Below are 19,429 nucleotides of genomic sequence, written 5' to 3' on the forward strand. Positions count from 1 at the left end.
CCTTCCTAATTTGTGGGGATTAGCTCATTATTAACATAGAATCACTATGACTGTGCAGGGGGAGCACTGCCTAGGGAGAACAGAGAGGATCTAGCCACAACTAAGAAGTAGCTACTGTTTAGAGAAGCTCTGGCTTTGCTTGCTGTCGCTGCCCTGACAGCTTTGAGAAAGAATCCAGCCACACATTCCCAACACATTGGGTAACAGTCACCCCTCGCACTTTGGGACAGACTTGAACACACATTCCGTTCTTCCTCTCGTGCTGCTGCCCCGCGGATGATTTGTAGCTTGTGTATCTGAGCAGCGTACACATGATAAGTTTATTGTCCATATCTCACAGGGCTGCAGCAGCTCAGCTATGTGGGAAATATACAACCATCACTTTCAGGAAAACTAGACTGGAGAACAGAACTGCACATTTTCCAGGGGAATTTCTTGGCTTTGTCAGCTCCTGGAAGGCACCCATGCTATGGCTGGAAGGTGAACATGAGCCCTGCGGGCCAGATGTGAAGTGGAGCAAAAATAGGCTTTAAGGATGAGCTGAATAAACAGAGCTGGCTGGCGTTTAACAGGCTGTGAGCTGGCGAGACAAGCTTTATAACATTCTTATTTAACTATATAGAGGAGATTTCAGAGGGTCTGGAGTGGCAGTGAGTCTGCTCATTCACATGTGATCCTATGGCATGGCATAGCTTTCTCCACATACTTCCCCCTGCTGTCCTGCCTCAGCCTTGCACCCAAGGGCTAGGGACAGAAGTTACACATCAACTGGTTTAAGTGATCAGAAACTGGTTTAAACCTGTAACAGAACATAAGTTCAGTGCACATCAACCAGTTTCAAAATAGCTGAAACTGGTTTAAGATAGACCTGGTTGAATGTAGTATCAGACTTAACTGATTTAGGTCACAATAGTTTATGAAACTTCTGTCCCAGACCCCTTCCTGGTTCAAATTAAATCAGAGTCCACCAGCATCCCAGCATGCTTTGGGTTGGGCTGTGCTGTCTGTTCCAGAGAGCAAGGTCGGCCCTGCCCCTCTACTCCCTAGCTGGAGCAGTGTGGGCTGGCTCACTGGCCCCCACAGGCAAACGTCAGCCGGGGTCTGGGGCCAGTGAGTGGGGGTTAAACTCACCTTCCCCTGAGTACAGTGCTGCCCTGCCTTGCCCTGCTAGCTTCCTTAGTGCGACTGTGGACCACAAATCCCAGAGGCACAGCTCGGGTTGTGTTTATAATTCCTCAGTTTATAGTTTTTCAGAGAAAGAACTATTCTTGTTCAAGCTTTTCTGAATTCAATGCCACTACCTTCCTCCTCCCACCCTCTCCCCTGGCTCAGGCTGAGCATGGGCTGGGGCCTGGCCACATCTGCTCCACTCCAGCAGGGAGTGGGGAAAAGTCTTGGAGGGCTTCTGTTTTCCCTCCCTTTTGGCAGTGTCTGGCAGGCATGCTCCCTGGCTTCTGGCTTGAGCCACTATAGGCATGTGGCTACATTTCCTGAATCAAAAGTAGATACCTGTTCATTTGCTTATTGGTTCAATCTCTGCAGTTTAGACTACCCTGCAGAGTCTGAAGCAATTCAGCCGCAGGCTTTTTGAGTATCTGTACTTGGAGCTACAGGTAGTGCATTATCCTTTCAGGAGGCATCTTGTCTGCTGACAAGAGCCACTCAGTGGTAGTAAGCGTGTGGTGGATGGGTACAGTAGTCAGACCCTGAAATGAAACTCACCAGCCTGCCTTATAACTGTCAATAGATAGCTGTCAAGTGACAATAGCCCCTACTCATGGCTGACCTAAGTTGATATCAAACCAGTGAACCAGCAGTGAAAGGCTCTGGGAACCCATCAGGAAGCCCAAGATGCACTTCCACAATACGTTTTTAAATTACCACTAAACTGTCTCTTCCATTAGTGCCGTTTATACATATAGATGGTGTTCCTTGAAACACACTTGAGATGTGGGGGACAGAGGGCCCTGAGGCCACTGGGTCTGCATTGATTTCTACCGGATGAAGGTCCAGCCCTAGGTCTTTGGTGTTGTTCTTCAACCAATTTCTACAGGTTGCAGCATCCCCCGTATTGGGTGGGCATGTGTGATTCAACTTACACTTCTGAATCTTACCTGCGTGCAGGAAGTGGTTGTCCCTAGAGCTCAGCTATTTCCAAGCCCCCTCCCTGACCTAGTGTGAGGCAAGGAGACAAGTTGTACTTACAGCACGGTGAAGGTGTCACATTCCTGAAACATCGAGCTCCTCAATGCACGGATCTTGTTCCCTTCCAGCTCCCTAGGAGAGAGAATTCATGGGCTTTCCTTGGGTGTCACCTATTCATACTATTCAGCCCCTTCTGGACAATTAAAATATGGTGTTCTGCCTGGCTAGAGGGCCATGAGCCCACCAATGAGATGCCATCCATATGGCAGCGGGGGCAAGAACTGAACCCATTCCCTCTCCCATCCTGTTGCTCAAACCCTTATCTGTCCCCCATCTGCTCCAGCATCCTCTTCTCTGGGCTCCTCATCCCTCCCCTCCAGTTCACCTATATCACTTCAAGCTAAGATCCCCCTCTTTTCTGACTGCTCCAACTGTGCTCATCACCCTCCCTGCACACTGCTAGGAACTCTCTCCCATAGCATCCACGTGGACTTTCAGCCCTACTCTTTTGCCCCTGCTTATGAGAGTTCAGCCAGCAGGCAGAGTGAAAGGACTGGGGCAAGATGTCTAAACTACCCCAACGGCAGCTTTTGCTATATCTGCTAACAGACATTTGTCCGAGCAGGGTACTCACAGCCAGCTGAGCTTGGGTGTTTCTGCACAAATAGAAGCATTAGGCAGTTTCGTCAGCGAGTTGTTTAGCATATACCTAATTAGGAAGCACAAAGCAAAAAAGCCACCATCAGTGCATGGTATTGTGTACTACATCCACAGTAGAACTGGAAGTGTATTCATGATACAGTCACTATGTTTCAAAGCCTGAGCTACAGTCACTTGTCTGAGTAGTTTCTCTGTCTCTGGTACATCTACATGGTAGTCCCTGTAGTGGTGCTTATATTGATTAATTTTCTTTAAGATGCTACCACCACTAGCCACATCATTTACAGATGAAGTTGATGGACCAGAGCCTCAGCTACAGCTTTACCCACAAACAGTGCAAGTCATGCATGCATGTTCCGGGGAGATGATACCCATGGAAATAGCAGCAGGGGAACCTTAATTATACCCTGTATCATAATGTATACACAAGAGGACTGCTGCATCGTAACATATACATAAGACTGAATTCATTCTGGCATTTCCTAACTTTTGAGTGTTGATTTTGCAGACAGTGGTCTTTGTCATAGTGTTTTGTTTGCTGGTTCCTAGTTTGTTTGTTTGTTTTAAAGCCAACTGTAAAAGCCGAAATTTCACTATAAGGAACCACACTGATGCCATCAGTAAAGTAGGAACACTTAGATCAGTGGTTCTCAACCATTTCAGACACACTCTGCCTCTCTCTCCCCCTCCCTCATTGCATGGATGGGCGCGCGCGCACACGCACACGCGCGTGCGCACACACTCACACACACACACGGGCCAGACTCTGCTGAAGTTCCAGTCCTTACTCCAAGGCATGGCTGTGTTAAAGCTTCTCAGTGAATAGACTGTACTTTTTTTTAAACATGTTTGAAACAGAATACCTTTCTCTAATTCCATTCTTTGAACTGGCCAGATATTTATGCCAAAACTTCCTAAAGGAAAGTTCATCCTGAGGCATGCACCTGGCATGGAAAGTTTCAACCCAAATGTTTATAGTCTGGCAAAACAGAAGACTTTGCTTTCAATTACTTCTAAGTGGAAAGTGTTGGGCAACCTTAAACATAGGCAGTGCTACCATCTCTGGTTATAATTATAAATCAAATGCTAAGTTTCTCTTCAGGTCAAACTCCCAGCAGAAATCTGTGTGTATTAGGGCTAAATACAAATGGTAAGAATTGGGCTTAAATCCAGTACGCTAAGGAAAAGGTGTTCTAGAGCAGGGGTTTCAAATTTACTCACCCCCTTCCTAGGCCATATCTTGAGGGCCAGATCCAGACCCACCTCAGGAAGTAGGGTAAGCTACTAGGATTAATACAGCTGTTGCTTGCACTGCTGCCAAAACAAACTGTCCCCAGCAGGGCTCCCTACTCTACTCAACCCATCAGCATCTGCCCTGTCCTCAAATTTCCAACCCCTCCTGGAGCCCCGCAGGATAAATTACACTGCAGTATAGGCCAGGTTCTTTGAATACTCCTGGTCTATGCAGTAGTCTGAACACACAGCTTGTGGGCTGAGACATCCTCCAGTGTTGCTGATAGCCACAGAGAGTTGAAAAGTCAAAGCTGGAGTCATTAGGGAGAGCAAAGTATAGTGTTGCCCACAGTGAGCCACATTCTCAGCTTGATCACCCAGTGGCCAACAAAGGTTGGGAGCCCACATCTAGAGCAGCTCTTCTCAGCTGATGGCTTGCAACCATTAAAGAGGTCACAAAAGACAATCTTAGAAGATGAAAGGCATTGAGCATTGTATACCAATTTAAAGCAAAGAAAATCTTGTTTCTGTAACCCCATGCAGCCTTCCCCTTTGAGGATACAACATGGGACACTGAGGAGCTGGGAGTCTATCGTTCCTAGAGAACCTGTTGTGCACTTACAGGAAGTACAGGGACTTTAACCCCACAAAAGCAGCTGGGACAATCTTGGCGATGTGGTTATTATCCAGCATTCTGAAACAAGGAAAGGGGAAGACGGTTACGCTGAAAGAATCACACTTTAGATGGAGAGGTAATTTCACAGGAACAAGGTTGCTGGTGTATGGCAGAGTCCTTTTCATAGTCATAAAGGATTTACTTCTAAATTCTGTCCACAGAAGCGGTGGGATTTTTCCCTTCCTGACCTCTGGCAGAAATCCCCAAATGCTGAGCTTCCTCCTCTCTCTTACTGCCTGTCTCTTTCCATCTACCTTCTCCCCCACTCCATTTCTGAGAAGACAGACTTACAGGCCACCCCTTCAAACTCTACCTGCAGGCTTTTGGCGGAAATGCTGGCTTTGAGCGCACAGTCTGGATTTTCTCTCGGTCGAGGGGCTACTGTATTGTTTTTTTTCTTCCCTTTTGCTACAAAATGGGGTGATAAATTAAAAGTCCACTTGGGGAATGTGAGATTTGGGGCTATGTCTGGCTATGTCTCCAAAGACTCTGAGGCTGGTCTGCAACATGGACCACCCTGTTTGAGCTGCCTTTCAGTCTTTTTTCCAAGCTATTTAATGAGGAAGTGGCAAATTAGGAGGAAGAAAATCTGAAGGCCTGGCAAGGTCTCTTTCTTGGCTGCACTAACAAGAATTGCTCTTTTAAGCTTAACCGGGAAGCCATCTTGTAAAGCAGACGTTAAACATTTCTCTTCTTTAGCAGTCCTTTTATGAGCTCCATATGCTGCACTCTCATCAGGCAGGCTCAGCTCAGCCAGAAGCAGTGAGGGCCAGCTGCAGAGAATGGCTTTTTTTTTGATCTTTTAAATTTTTGGTTTAAAATTTAGAGGGAGGATGGAGCTAAACTGGTGCTGGGTACCTCAGGGCTCACTAGCGCACCTCACTGCTGCACCAAGCCTCCCCTCCCTCAGCTCTGGTGATGTCTCTCAGTCCTGATTTGCAGCCATAGGACTGGAGAGCAGGGGATGCTCACAAAGAGTTCTCCCCAGGACCTGTAACTATAAGCTGACAAGCTTCTCCCCACCCTGCCTACTTTCCCATGTGTGGCTCCATGGTGAATTTTGTAGGCAAGCCTCCATGAATGACTGGACTGAGAAAAAACAAACCTGTTATGCCCCTGAAGCCTCCCTGCGGAAAGGTTCCCAGTTGTGAGCCCTCCTCTGGTCCCTGTGCTCACACCTTCTGAGCCCAGAGCTCCCTCAGTCTGACCTAACATTTCTCAGAGCCCCACAGACCTGATGCAGTGTGACAGGCACAGGCAATGTGCGATGGTTTCTCTTTTTTTTCATACTGGGGGTGTAAGAAGGCTTAGGGCCATTCTGCTCACCCAAAAGGGAGGAAGAAGTAAAAGTTGTGGGGGAGGGGGGCTCAACCATGCCTTCTCCCTGCAACAGGGGGTGATATCAGCACCCAGACACTCTGAACATTGGGAAAGATGAACTTGCTCCTCATTTCCTTCCTCCCCCATTATCTTTCTGTCTGTAGCCAAGTCTGCAGCCTTCTGCCTCCTGCATTTAAGTTATGTCACACTCCATTACTTCATATCCTTGTAACAAGGTATTTTGCAGAGTTTGCAGGTGCATTAAAATCTGACAGGGCTGTGCTGTGTGTGCGTCCGCTGTGGCCTCAATCTTGCAACCTCTGGCCTCTGAACTCCATCACTGATGTCACACTGCAATGAATCTCAGCTCCCACCATGTGCCTACATATGCACACACAGTACCTACAAATTGGTAAAGCCCAGCTGTTTCCAGACCACATCATGCTAGGGCTTGGTCTACCTTGTCTCATTATTCCTCATTGTCCTCTTTTGCATTATCCAAGAGAAGGAGGAACTTACAGCCATTCAAGGTGATGCAGGTCCCTGAAGACCCTAGGCCTCAGCTGAGTGATTTTATTGTGACTCAAGAACCTGGAATTATTAAAGAAAAGAAAAGCAACCTTAGATGAAAGCTCTTAATTACACATAATTAAATCATCAGCTGTTCTTTTTCAGCAGCACTTCTGATTCTTATTTTGGGGGTGTGAAGGAGAATTATCCTAAGGCATCTAAAGGTGCAGACAGACGTGCAGCTCCCCACTGTAACTCACAGTGCTTTGCAGGAAGCATTGTGAGTTACAGTGGTCCCCCAGACCCAACAGACATTTACTGTTGGGTCCTGGGGGTTGAGGAATTCAGATGCAATTTGGAGCGGCTGCAAATCTGGCACTCTCCCTGCCAGTCCCCCCTCCCAGCCCTGGCTCTGTCTTCAAAATGGGAGTGGGGGAAGGGAGCGGAGGGAGTTTTGGTATAGGGTTTTTTTTAGCTGGCACTGGAGGGCGGAGTGGGTGGATTGGACTCGGGGAGTCTGATCCGGAATCATAGATATGGGAAGAGGATTATAAAGCAGAAATATCTGGAGGATGCTGAGGTCCCTTGCTGCATTTCTCCAAAATAGGCTGCTCCAGTTAAACATATCTTTGTATTGGGGTGTACAGGGACATTTTTTTCAGTTCCTGGCCTCTAGTGCCCTAGAGAAATGCAGAAAAAAAGCATCAAAGTCCACTGGCAATTAACTGGATGTATTCCAGCCCCGTTGTGATGGGGCTTGTGATGGCCAAGCAATTATGTGCAGCATATAAAGAACTATGCACGTTAACAGTCTTACTGCTACCCTTGTGAGAAGCTGGTGACTGGCCTTGCTGCTTCCTGGACATACTACAATCCCAGGAGCACTTAATTTATGAAACATCTCTTTCCCTGTGCCCTGTAACATGAAACACTTCACTCACAGCATTTTCAATCCAGAAAGCCCTGCAAAAGCACGAGTGGATATCGAGCAGATTTTGTTGTGCTGTAAGAGCCTGTACAAAAACAGAACGGAGAACAAGCACCATGAACTTAGCATTGCAAACAAAGTGTGCCCAGCCCAGGCAGACCCTGAGGGAAGGGGAACAAACGTAGGCTGCTAACAAAGAAGTGCAGGAGAGCAACAGTAGTGCCCACTGGACAGGGAGATGATGGTGAGGAAGGGAAACAGTGTCTTGCCCAGTAATCTTAGGTCCCAGGGAGGACTGATCAGGTCCACCACATGGAGGGAAGTGGGGTCCTGGACGAAGTTCTAGTCTCTATCCCTTAGCCTACCAGAAGTTTTCTATGCAACTCTGGGAAAAACAGCTCCTCTGCCTCTGCTTCAATGTCCCTCGCTAAGGGGGGAGAGGTTGAGAGCACAACTGCTAGGAAATCATTAATGGCTACTCTGAGATCCTTAGGCACTAGAGACAAGTGCAGTATTATTGTTTCCAGCTTGTAGCATGGGCTGGCATCCAACCTATAAGAATGAAATCTGTTCTCTTGCATTTGGAGTGATCTCAGATCATAAACCAGCCAGCTGTGTCAGACAGGAAATGTCTTGTTTACTCAAGTGAAATGACTTGTAGAAAAACTTCAGAATCTTCCAGAATAGAGACCTACTGTTTGCTCTTCTCTCCTCGGTCATTTAATGGCCATTTTAGACTTGGACCTTGCTTCTCCTGTGCATGCATGACACATTATGTGGGCAAACATTAATTCCACTTTGCTGGGCCCGTTTGATTACTGAGTGCCAGCTCAGTGCAGCAGAATAGAAGCAGTGCAATAAGAGCCATCGATGCCTATAAAATACATGCGGTGACCTCAATGGGCAATGGGCAAGCAAAGCCCACAAATAACTTCAAAAACAGCAGCAAAAAAAAGGACTTATCCAGCCTTCCCATACTTTGCTTGTCTACCTCCAATGGCAAGTGCTTTACAGTGGAAAAATGGATGGGGTGTTACTAGAATCAGAAAAATTGCTGTCTCTGGGCACAGAGATTTGGTTACATAAAAGAGGCCAGAATCGTCATGGCTTCATGTTCTCTTATATACTGCCCCTTGCTGCTGACTTGACATAGTGTCAATGCTGTACTTCCAAAGGGTGGTACTTACAGCTTCTCCAGATTCTTGTATGCAACAAACTGGTTGTCCTTCAGCAGGTAGATTTTATTGTTCTTCAGATCCCTAGGGAGAAGAGGAAACAAATCAGGGACAAATACAGGAACTAGAAAGAGAGAAATTTAGAATTATGTGTCTTCCTTGCCCCTGAATGTCTTCTCTTGGTAAAGCAATTCCTGTCTTCTTTAAGCAGCATGCAAGCCAGCTATTGCTCAAGACTTGCATTTGCAGTCACAGTAGCAACAAAACCTTTTTACCAGTACTTTGCCAGCATCATTCAGTACATCTGTACCTTTTGGGCACTCCAGCTTCACTGAGTTACCTATGCAGGTGGCACCCGTGTGTACCTAGATTGAGAAGACAGTTGTCTGGCTTGGTGATGCAGGGCTCATGCTAGCACCTGCGCATGCCAGGGAGATGCTAAAGGTGCAAATGGCCCCAAATCCTGGGCATGCACACCTTTAAAGCTAGGTTTAAGGTTCTTTGGACATGGGACTGTGACAAGAACTTGTACCATATTCATTGCAAGAGGAGAGGAGCTGCAGAAATACAGGAGAGTTAACTAAGTCTAACTATTCAAGTAAAGATGCACCAGCCTGACACAAGGAAAAGAAAGGGAAATTCATATTAATCTTTATCTTCTCTATATAGAAGACACTTGTAACTGGATCTACCGTGGGAAAATACAACCTGGGTTTTGGCAAGAAGAGGCTTAGAGGTTGCAGGGCACCAGCCCAGCTATTAATAACTGAAAATCTCTACAGCTTCTCCTCCTGGCAGCTGCATCATATACTGTTCCATATGGAAGCTAGGGGAAGGTAGAGATTGATCACCTGGGGTTTCAATCAGGGGCATCCTTGATCAATAAGACATGTTCTTCTAGTGAGCACACCCAGATAACTGAGCAAGGTGACTGGCACAAATCTCCCCTGTTATCCCCGACCAAGGTTCCCCTGCAGACCTTACCACCTGATGGCATTTTTCCTGTGATTATCCAGCCCAGTCAGAGTTATAGTGCGAACTGTCAGCACAAATTTCCCACCCACTCACACTGAAAGGGACACATTTATCCTGTGGTGGCCACCTTTACTCACAGCTTCGTCACATTGGAGGACACCAAGGGGACGGTGCGCAGGCCCTGGCCGGTGCAGTCTATATTTTTCGCCCAGCACTGGCATTGCTCTGGGAAGAGATCAAGCACTGGAACAAGCACAGGAGACAGTTTGAGACTGGAGACAGACAGGATGACAATGTGTGGACACACAGATGGGCAGGCCAAGGGACACAGGTGCAGAGAGGTGGTACCAGGCTGGTTAGGCAGGCAGGGAAGGGAATGGCCAAGAGGCTTCTAAAGAAAAACTGGGGAGAGCTAGGAAGAAGGGGTGGGAAAGGAGAGGCCAGATTGTGTGAGGGGAAATGAAAGCAGAGAAGGGAAGGATAAACTGTGTCATGTCTGGGCTGAGAATCTCATGAGGACACCCCTTGGTTGAGGTACTTCTGTATATTTTGTCCTGGCTAGAATCAGGGACTGCATAAATCCTTGGTCATATGCACGGGAGCTGGAAAGAAGCAAGCCAAGCTTTCCCAAGCCACAGCAAAGCTCAGTCTGAGTTTGGAGCAAGACCTCTCCACTTCCCAGGACTGGCCTGTGCCATGCCAATGGGCAATCATGGGAAGGACGAAACTGGGCAAGCCTTTCCTGCCCAGTGCTGTTGTTCCAGAGCTGAAGTTCATGAATGAGGAGACTCAAAGCTTATCCCCAGTGCCAGCTTCAGGCTCACTGGAGGCCAAGGACTTGAGAGCCAGGCACTGGGGACAAGGCTCGAGCAGCCTTGTTGACAAACTTCTGGCTCTTCAGTGCATCAGTGGACTCAGGTGGGCAGGTCATGCTCAGCCAGACACTCCTGGAACATGCTTGCTACAGACAAGCCCCCAAGGGGCCCATCTTTTGGGCTGACAACTCCCTGCAGAGTCACAAGGTAACACTGGAGTCATGGGGTGAAAAGGAGGGAGAAAGAGAAAGTGAAAGAAAGTAAAGCAAGGGAACACACATGAGGATGCAGGGAGAGGCACAGAAGGGTTAGGGCAGTAGCATCATGAGGACAGAGAAGATGCTCTGCTACAGTATGGCAGGCAGGCAATGCGAGGAGTGTACTCACTGCAGTCCATGGTCTCCTCTTCCTTCCTGGCCTTGCTGCTTTTACTACTGAACATGCCACCCAGGATCTGCAGCCACCCGCTGTTATCCACTGCAACAAGAAACAGCAAGGACAGTGGTTAGATCCAGGGGGAAGCAAGTGGGTTTGCCAGCACTTCCCTTTCTCACTTGTTTACTCCGCTGTGGCCAGTTTTCCCCAACCTTGCTCAGCCCAATCCAGTTCTTGAATCTAAATCAGAAAACCACCTTCTGGTTATGGCCAAGACCTGAGAGCAGGGTCTAAAGTGAACACCCATCATGGACATGCTTAGACAAGGAGGGAGTTTAGAAATCTGAACTGAGCCTGGTTTCTGAACTTGGAGTCCCACACCAGACTGCCAGATCCAATGATCTTGAAATACAGGGCATTCCTACTCTTCCTCAGACCCATAATATGTGACTTGTGCCTACCTCTAATTTATATCAGGTCCTGCCAACATGTTTGTGAGATGAGAACCAGTAGCAGACAACAGGTCCCATGCCCCAGCTCCTACTGCCCCCTTGACTTTCTCCTGCTTCTGGGTACGGGAATCCTTCCACTGAAATTACCAGTGGTAAGACAGTCAGCCTTGAGGTGATCCCTGGCTGATAACCCTTTTGTCTAAATTTCTGTGTGATCACTAGAAGGCCAGAAGGACCTTTAGACCCTTGGCATGTTTACAACTTCAAGGATAACCTGATTAAAAGACTCTACGGGCAGTCTTCCAGGCCCGCATGTTCTCAGCGGGCTGCATCTACTCTGCAATCCACACAGCGGTACATCCTCTGGCCTACTAGAGAGTTATGTAATAGTTAGGAAGTTTGAGTAATACGTTACATAGATAAAGTCTGCACAAATGTTGTGAATAAAAGGTCCTGAAGCTTCGAGAATAAGTGAACTTTCTACCTTTAATAAGGTACTGACCTATTTCCATATGTTAAGCACGCACAGTAGGGGCTTAATGACAGGAGTTTTGGTGCCAAAAAGGTGTTCAACATCTCTGAGCTAGAATGAATAATGATTGGCCTTGAGAATAGAAACGGATCCGCTTGTTTCGAAGAGATGATTGATGGACACATCAGTTGGCTGAGCAGACGAGTGACATGAGCCTTAAAGATGTGATTGGATGGCATATGTGGTGTGATTTTGGGACATAAAGGAGTCTGGGCTCAGCTCTGGGGTGTGTGTGGAGTGAGTTGCGAGTCTGTATGTGTGGTATGGTGCGAGTCTGCGGGTGGTGAGTCCCTCTGGATCTGCGTGTGAGCGAGTCTCTGGAAGTGAGGTGCGTGGTGATGTGCAGATGGGTTAAGGTCTGTGGAGAGCTTGGATCTGTGTATGGGCCTCGGAGGAGAGAGGGGATTGTAGTTGTGTGCGTAATCTGGGTGGAGCAAGGCTCCCCAGTAACCACTTGAGATCCAGCAACAGACCAGTACTGTACTAATTGGCCAGCACCCTGTGAAGGGTAAAGTATTACCCTTCCCTTAACAAAGGAGAAAGAGTACCCAGAAAAAGGGGAAATCTCCTGGGGAGTCTTCACAGACTTAATTGTGAACTCAGCAGTTGAGAGCTGGTGTCGGTGAAGTTGCCTGTGTGGGTCCAGTTGCAAGTGCATGGACCGGGGGCGGCTTTCTGTCTCTCTGTTTTCTCTCTCTCTCTCTCTCTCTCTCTCTCTCTCTCTCTCTCTCTCATTTTCCACTCACCACTGTAACATATTTCTTGTATATAGTCTTATTGCTGTTGTTATCTGTTAGTATGATAATATATTCTTGTGGTTTTCACTTAAATGAGTCTGTTCATTTTCTACTAATTACTTTAGCAGTGGGGTAGTGCTAGGCTGTAGGTGAACACCCGGCTAAATGCTGCCTGCCACCATTAAATATCCTTTCCTGGGCTGAATTTTGGGAGGAGTAACGCCTTCGATTGCATAATTAAGAATTCAGCTTTAACAACTCTAATATGTTGAAGGCCCTGGATCTTGATGTTTCCAGATCCAACAGTTCATTATTTTGCAGGACATTTTCCTAATGGCAAGAAGGCAAAGAAAGAGCCAGAAGGCTACGAGTTTTATTCATTACCACAGTTCTCTTCGTCAGCACCGTTGTCACAGTCCTTCACCCCATTGCAGTGTAGGAGCTGGGGTAAGCAGACAGATATGTTGCCACAGGGGAACTGTCCCAAGGGGCAGGTGTCACCATCCAGCCTGGGATGAATCCTAAGAGAGTCTGCCAAGGGAGAGCAAGACAGTTAAAAACACATTCCAGTAGACTTCTCCTCCTTCCCCGAGTGTATATTATATGAGAACGACATCACAAAGGGTCCCTTTGTGTTATTAATTCTGTTAATGCCAGAATGCTTTAATGCCTCTCTGTGTTACAGGGGTGTAGGTTGTAGCCGTGTTGGGCTAAGGACATAGGCAGACACGGTTCTTTGAGTGAATCTGATATCTTTTCTTAGACTGACTTAAATAGTTGGAAAAACATTTTTAGCAACCTTTCAGGTTTAAAAACCCTTCATCAGGCTGAGGAAGCCTCTGCAGTTGGTGCACCTTTCCGCTATTTAACTGCTACATTACCCCCATCTCGTCCCTCCTCCCCCCCACAATCTCTCACCCACTGACTCCTCAATTTACATCCTCACTGACTGCCTGTCTTGCATGCAGACCAGTCTCTGGCTTCTTTACTATTCACTCCATTCAGGAAGAGCACACACAAACTGCAGAGACTTCCTCAGCCTGACAAAGAGTTTTTAAATCCAAAAGCTTGCTAAACATTTTTTTCCAACTATTTAAGTTGGTCTAATAAAAGATACCAGATTCTCCTAAAGAACCTTGTCTGTTTAATGCCTCTCTGAATGTCAAGCCACTCCTGTCTAGCATGACTTGCCAGTGGGACTTTCTAAACGCCAGCCCATCTGGATCATGAAACCTTCACAGTTCAGATGTCTCTCAGTCTTCCAGTAGCGTCTAAGAACAGCAGATGGGGGGGAACTTGGCATGGTAGGGGCATGAGGAGATGTCTTGCCACATCTATGAGCTATTACAACCCTCCATTTGTCCTTCTGCTTATTGGGCAATTCTGCCTCTCTCCACAGGGTACGCTTGCCTTTGATCTTCATACAATCTTGTAGGGGTCACACTCGTTTTAGTACTAGGACCTACAACTCCATCTTTTACACAGGGAAGCCCCAAGCCTCTGGTGTTCCAAGCCTGCACCCTTGCCCTGGCTTTACCATTAGTGTCTCAATGTGGCTCTTTCAACAAGCCTGAAAAAACCTAAATTCCTGCTCGCAAGTCTTTCTCTTTGGGAGCCCAACAGCCAGCCTACATTTGCTGCAAATCAAGACAGTCTTTTCAAAACAAGATGACATATATTAGGCAAGAGTGGCAAAGCTTCCACATGTGTCTATATTGCCTCTCTGGCCCAACCTGCACCAAGTTCCACCTCCCTCAATGCACTAGGTCTTAGTGTTTTTATCACAGTGCCCACAACTTTAGTTATTTATTTCACGGTCTAGTCATGCTGTTTTCATATGTTCTGCAGCTCTAAGCTGCTAGACGTGAAATGAACAGTTCAGTTTTTACTCGTCATCATATGTCTGAGATAACTACATTCTTCAATGTTAATTCAGATCAATATAGACATGCCCACCAGCTTTTCCCCTCTGTTCCAGAGTAGATATCGACTCCCTCAGCCCTAGTAAGTATCAGTACAAAAGGAAAAGGGCAAACTAGGTTATACATATTTCTCATAAATAAACCGAAATTCTTCACATTTTCAATGCTCCCAAAAGAAAGAACAATTTAACAGCCCTTCACTACTTCGCCAACAAATAATTTGATCTGGGACTTTGGAGATCACTCAGGAAATGTCCTCCAGGCTTTCAAATGCTTGCAGAAAACTATTCCAAAATGTTGTTGCTTTGAAGAGCATAAGCCATTAGTGACCAGAACATGATCTTCTGACAGCGGTTCTGTGACTACTGTCTTGGAAGAGGGAAGCTTTTAGCTTAAGAAGTGGGGTGGGGGGGTGTCTCATAATTCATTTTCAAAGTCATTGTTATCTGCTAGCTGAATTACTGCTGAAAAACTTCACAGGAGCAGAGGGAACCTGCCAAGGTATTTCATCTGGGCCATTGAGGTCAAATGTACCCTTTGTAGCTTAATGCCTTGGCTCTCCAGGTAACAGGTAAGGTAGCACACGGGTAGGACTGAGTAGGGGGACCCCTACTGCTGCTCATGCTCTGCCTGTTCTGAGGATAACTTGGGCCTGTCACTCTCCAGCACTGTCAAATCAGTTCCTTTCTCTACTACCCAAAAGTCTAATAAGGTCAACAAATGACACAAAACCCAACACCAGCTTCTGGTTGGTGTCCCCTCAGATGATGGAAAACATCATTGCTGTTGGCTTTAGGTGTGAGGCCTGCTGCGCTTTCCCAAATTGAGTGATGCAAAAGGCTGAGGGTGTCTGTCAAGTGAATGACCCTCGGCCAGGAGGTCATAGGGATGCTGTTTTTCCCGATCTGTTCAGAGATATTCCAAGAGGGCATAAAATAAACTGGTGTTGGGTTAAAAATCAGGTCTGCAGAGCTGGTCAGAACATTTCCAGCCAACTTTCCCATCTCTCCCTAATGAGACAAAAACGTTTGTGATGCATGAAACTATGGAATGGTGGCTTCTGTATCATTTAGGAGATGGGAAAATGCTGATGAGTAGACCATGGGGAATAATCCTCCGCTGAGCATGGGGAAGGACTAAATGGAACCAAAGAGGATGAGGAGGGAGACATGGCTAAGCTAAGCCTTCCTGCTCCTCTAAGATGTCGGTGGCCTCAAAAGAAGGTGGAGTGGGACCTTCTGCTTTAGGGACTGACACCACTTCCCTTCTCAAGAATGGTACAGATGGTGGAGGGAGAAGCTAGTGAAGTGCACAGGGAAAACTGAGAAAGTCCAACATGAGGAATGCCAAGGAAAACAGAAGAGACCTGGGCACAACTAATTCCAGTATCACAAGCCAGACTCCACTGCTCCCTGAAACTTCAGTTTTCTCCGAGGTGCAGTTCATTGCCTGCAATTAGAACAGACTTGATAATTCAAGTCTCCACTTTGCCAAGTTACTTTCCATCAAACAGCTTTGAAAAGACAGTTGGAGCATCAAAGAGATCTCACCACAGAGCTTTGTTCTCTAATACCCTGCAGCTAATTATGTCAAAAGCGTACTTCAGCTCAAGCTAAATAGTTCCATATTCTCCTCTTTGATTAGGGCCAGGGAAGCTGCATCAGTCAATCAATTGCTACTATGAAACACAAGGCAGTGTAAATGGCCCCAGCTTGTCATTCAAGATTTTCTACTGCTAACACCCCTGTAGAAAGGCACGTCACCTCAGCTATAACAGATGCTCCTATTAGAACCTTAGGACACTTGTACACGTGATGCCATTACCATGTACACATGAAGAAAATGTCACTTCGTGTGGCTTAATAGTGTCACACTATACACATGCAAGAGTGTTGGGGTTTTTTAATGAGTTTGCATAGTTGCAAACTAAACTGCATCCTAATGCAATTTAGTTTGCAACATTGCAAATTACAATGATGCAGCTGTCAGCTTCCCCCCACTCCCCAGCCGTGGGAGAGGTGGGCAGGTTCCACAGAAGAAAAAGGATCACGCCCCTCACTGCTTCTGTTTTCAGCAGGCTCCTCTGGCCAGCAGGACATGTGGGGCTGCCAGAAATGGGATGGCTTGCCCCTGGGGTGGCACAGGGAGGTGGCAGGAGGTTGGCTGTGTTTGCTGGCAGCCAAAGGAGGCAGCAGGGACAGTGCATCAGATGCTGGAAGCCCGAGCAGGCTCAAGGAAGGGTTGAATCAGGTGCCTCCAAGCTGGCAGCACCTGGCCAGATAGCAGATGTCCTGGGCTTCCAGCACTCCATGCACCATCCCTGTCACCTTCTCCAGCTGCCAACAAACCCAGCCACCCTCCTGCCACCTTCCTGTGTTGCCCCAGGGACAAGCCAGCCCATTCCTGGGCAGCCCCAGGTGTCCTGCTGCCTACAGGAGCCTGTTGAAGGCAGAAGCAGTGAGGGACCTGATCCTTTTTTTTTTTTGGCAGAGCCTCCCATGGCCAGGGGGCCAACTACCTGCTGGTCAAGTGGCCCCTGAGCTGCAGGGGACCCTGGTCCTTCCCTCTGTGGTGCCAGCGCCCTCTGGAACCACCTGGGTGGGCAGCTAGTGAGCCGGGTGCTGCCTCAGCTTGGGGTTGGAGAAGAGTTGGATTGGGCTGGGTGCTGCCTCCAAGTTGGGGCAGCACTTGGCCCCCAGCAGCCTGCCTGGGTGGCCCTGAGAAGCGCTGCTGCCGCGGAGGGAAGGACAAGGGCCCCCACAGCTTGGGCTGCTCAGCCCATCAGCAGCTCACCCCCACAAAGGATTGGGCCCCTTGACATAACATGATGGGAAAATTGTAATGGTGGGTTTCAATTAAAAAAACACCATTTCAATTTAGGGTTCATAGAATAAAACTCTGAGGACTAAACCCCTGTCACGTGTACAAGCACCCTTAAGATGTTGTGGCCTGTGGCTGAGTAATTTTTAGTGCTTTTCATTGCATCTAGCAAAGATGGAGCCACCCCTCTTCTGCCTTAGGGACCCAAGCTGATGCATTCGCTTCCCCTGATTTTAAACATAGCTGTAACAAGAATGTGAAGACAAAGCTGGAAGTAGGTTCAGGAGTAAATGATGATGTGTTCACTGAGATAGGACTGGTCAAATGTAGTCTCTGCTCCAAGCAGTTTGCTGCTTAATCTGGGTGGTTAGAACACAAATGGTTAGAGATGTGAGAGTGGTTAAGGCTAGTCCATACTAGAAGGCAAAGGAAATGGCCTTCAAGGAGGAGATCTAGGTAGTGGCTACAGAAGAAAGATAAAGTAAAGGAAAGGATGGAACCCAAAGTATTTTGAAGGGAGCTGGCCACACATTAGTTTGTGCAAAGCCCCTTCCTTTTCTTGACTGTCACATACTCTAGAAGTAACCTCCAACTGACTAACTTCATAGCGGACATATCCTGTGAGCTGCAATGATATCATTAGTTGCAGTGCTCCAAGTCTGCTAGACACTTTATTCATGATCCCTGTTCTGAAGAGATTACAATCCAGCTGTCTGCCATGCCCCAAGCCATGACTGCTTTATTTTTCTCCAGGCTGATCTTGCTTGTATCAAAGGTATTGTTCCATATTAAAGGAAAAAAATCTAGTCTCATTTAACAGCCAGTTGGAGCTAGAAACAAACAGCAAATGCTGGCCATGTCCCTGGCTATTTATCTGCTGAATGAGCCCTGGGGACTGACTAGCTTTTTATCAGATTTACTGGTATATGTGGGGCATGTGTTCTGGGGAAAGTGAAGGCCCTAAATCTTGGCAAAACTCCCTGGAGTTAATCAATGCGATTCAAAGTGTTTAAGATCTGGAGCAAAGTCCATGAATCTTTCCTAAAAATTGGAGCTTTCCCAGAAGCCTCTGGAAGAGATCTGCATCCAGCCTAGGCTATAAAACAGATCCAAGTGACACTTCTAACAGCTGCAGACCATCATTTGTCCCCTTACTGCATCTTAAATTACAAGAGGGGGCCACTTGCAGAAGAAACTGCAGTTCCTTGCATCAGCTCTAGGTTGAGTGTGGGCTTTTCAGGCACACGCCAGCATCTGAGAAGTAAACTACAGGCTGGGTCAAGGGGGAAAAACAGGCAGCTGTTTCTTTTGTGCTGAAGGCAGAATCTGACACGTTAATGGGGAAGTATTCGGTATCACATGGCAATGTCTGGGTGTCTAACAGCTAGGTCTGCTTCCTCTTCTATCACAGCTGGAGGTACCTCATGCTCCTATTCCAGCCTAGCCTTTGCTAGTAAGAAAGCAGGCTGTTTAGGAGGCTGCTGGGCTAGGTCAGGGCCTCCAGGCATGTGTATTTATTCTGGTTCAAAACAGACATAAAAAAGTACCTATTTTGAGCCATGGGGCCATCTTATGGCAACTGTAGGTGTGTTGAAGAAGTCAATATACAGTGGCAAACTAAGACTGGCATGGATTTCCTCCAATAGGTTAAGAACTGGGTCCTTACAATGGATCTGGGGATGGTACTTCGGAGTTTTCCTTTTAACAGCAATGGTGACGTAGGCTGAAATGTCCTCAGCAGGATGAGCATGGCTGAATGTAATCCTAAATCAACAAGCAAACAGCCCTGATCCTGGGAACAATGTTCTGCAGTGATTAGCAGCTGGCCAGTGAGGACATCTGGACTGCATGAGTATAGACACTGTGTAGGGGCTGCTAGGTTACTGGAGCGGTCATTACATGTTTTACGTTTGGCAGCTGTCCTCTTCAAGCGTTCAGGAAAGGTCAAAGTTCAAGCTAGGGTCACATTGAGGTCTATCAGATGTGACTCATGTTTCAGATGCTGCTCCTTTAGATTTGCGTTTAGTTAGTGGGCAGTGGAAACATTGTGAAATTGGAACGTACTTGACCTTGGTTTGGTGTCAAGATGCCCTGTTGCAGAGTTCAACCAGCATAGCTACATCAGCATTTAAGGTGGCATCCAGGTCAGAGAAC

General features: G+C 47.2%; 1 protein-coding gene across 4 annotated transcripts in view; it reads right to left on the reverse strand.

Moving 5' to 3' along the window:
• The window catches only part of LOC109300463 (relaxin receptor 1-like), a 62,013-nt gene that overhangs the window by 30,289 nt on the left and 12,295 nt on the right, over window positions 1–19,429 (reverse strand). For 3 of the 4 annotated variants that reach the window (XM_019521107.1, XM_019521106.1, XM_019521104.1), the window contains exons 2-10: window positions 12,918–13,064; window positions 10,825–10,914; window positions 9,760–9,865; window positions 8,660–8,731; window positions 7,486–7,557; window positions 6,554–6,625; window positions 4,661–4,732; window positions 2,780–2,854; window positions 2,206–2,277 (exon numbers count right to left, since the gene is read on the reverse strand). In XM_019521107.1, the coding sequence (XP_019376652.1) occupies window positions 2,206–2,277; window positions 2,780–2,854; window positions 4,661–4,732; window positions 6,554–6,625; window positions 7,486–7,557; window positions 8,660–8,731; window positions 9,760–9,865; window positions 10,825–10,914; window positions 12,918–13,064 (778 nt within the window). The remainder of the gene's footprint in view (window positions 1–2,205; window positions 2,278–2,779; window positions 2,855–4,660; window positions 4,733–6,553; window positions 6,626–7,485; window positions 7,558–8,659; window positions 8,732–9,759; window positions 9,866–10,824; window positions 10,915–12,917; window positions 13,065–19,429) is intronic. The other variant, XM_019521105.1, reaches the window with a different exon arrangement.

The sequence above is a fragment of the Gavialis gangeticus genome, unplaced genomic scaffold, assembly GCF_001723915.1.
Source record: "Gavialis gangeticus isolate Ggan-Ray unplaced genomic scaffold, GavGan_comp1, whole genome shotgun sequence".
In the NCBI taxonomy this organism is placed as follows: domain Eukaryota; kingdom Metazoa; phylum Chordata; order Crocodylia; family Gavialidae; genus Gavialis; species Gavialis gangeticus.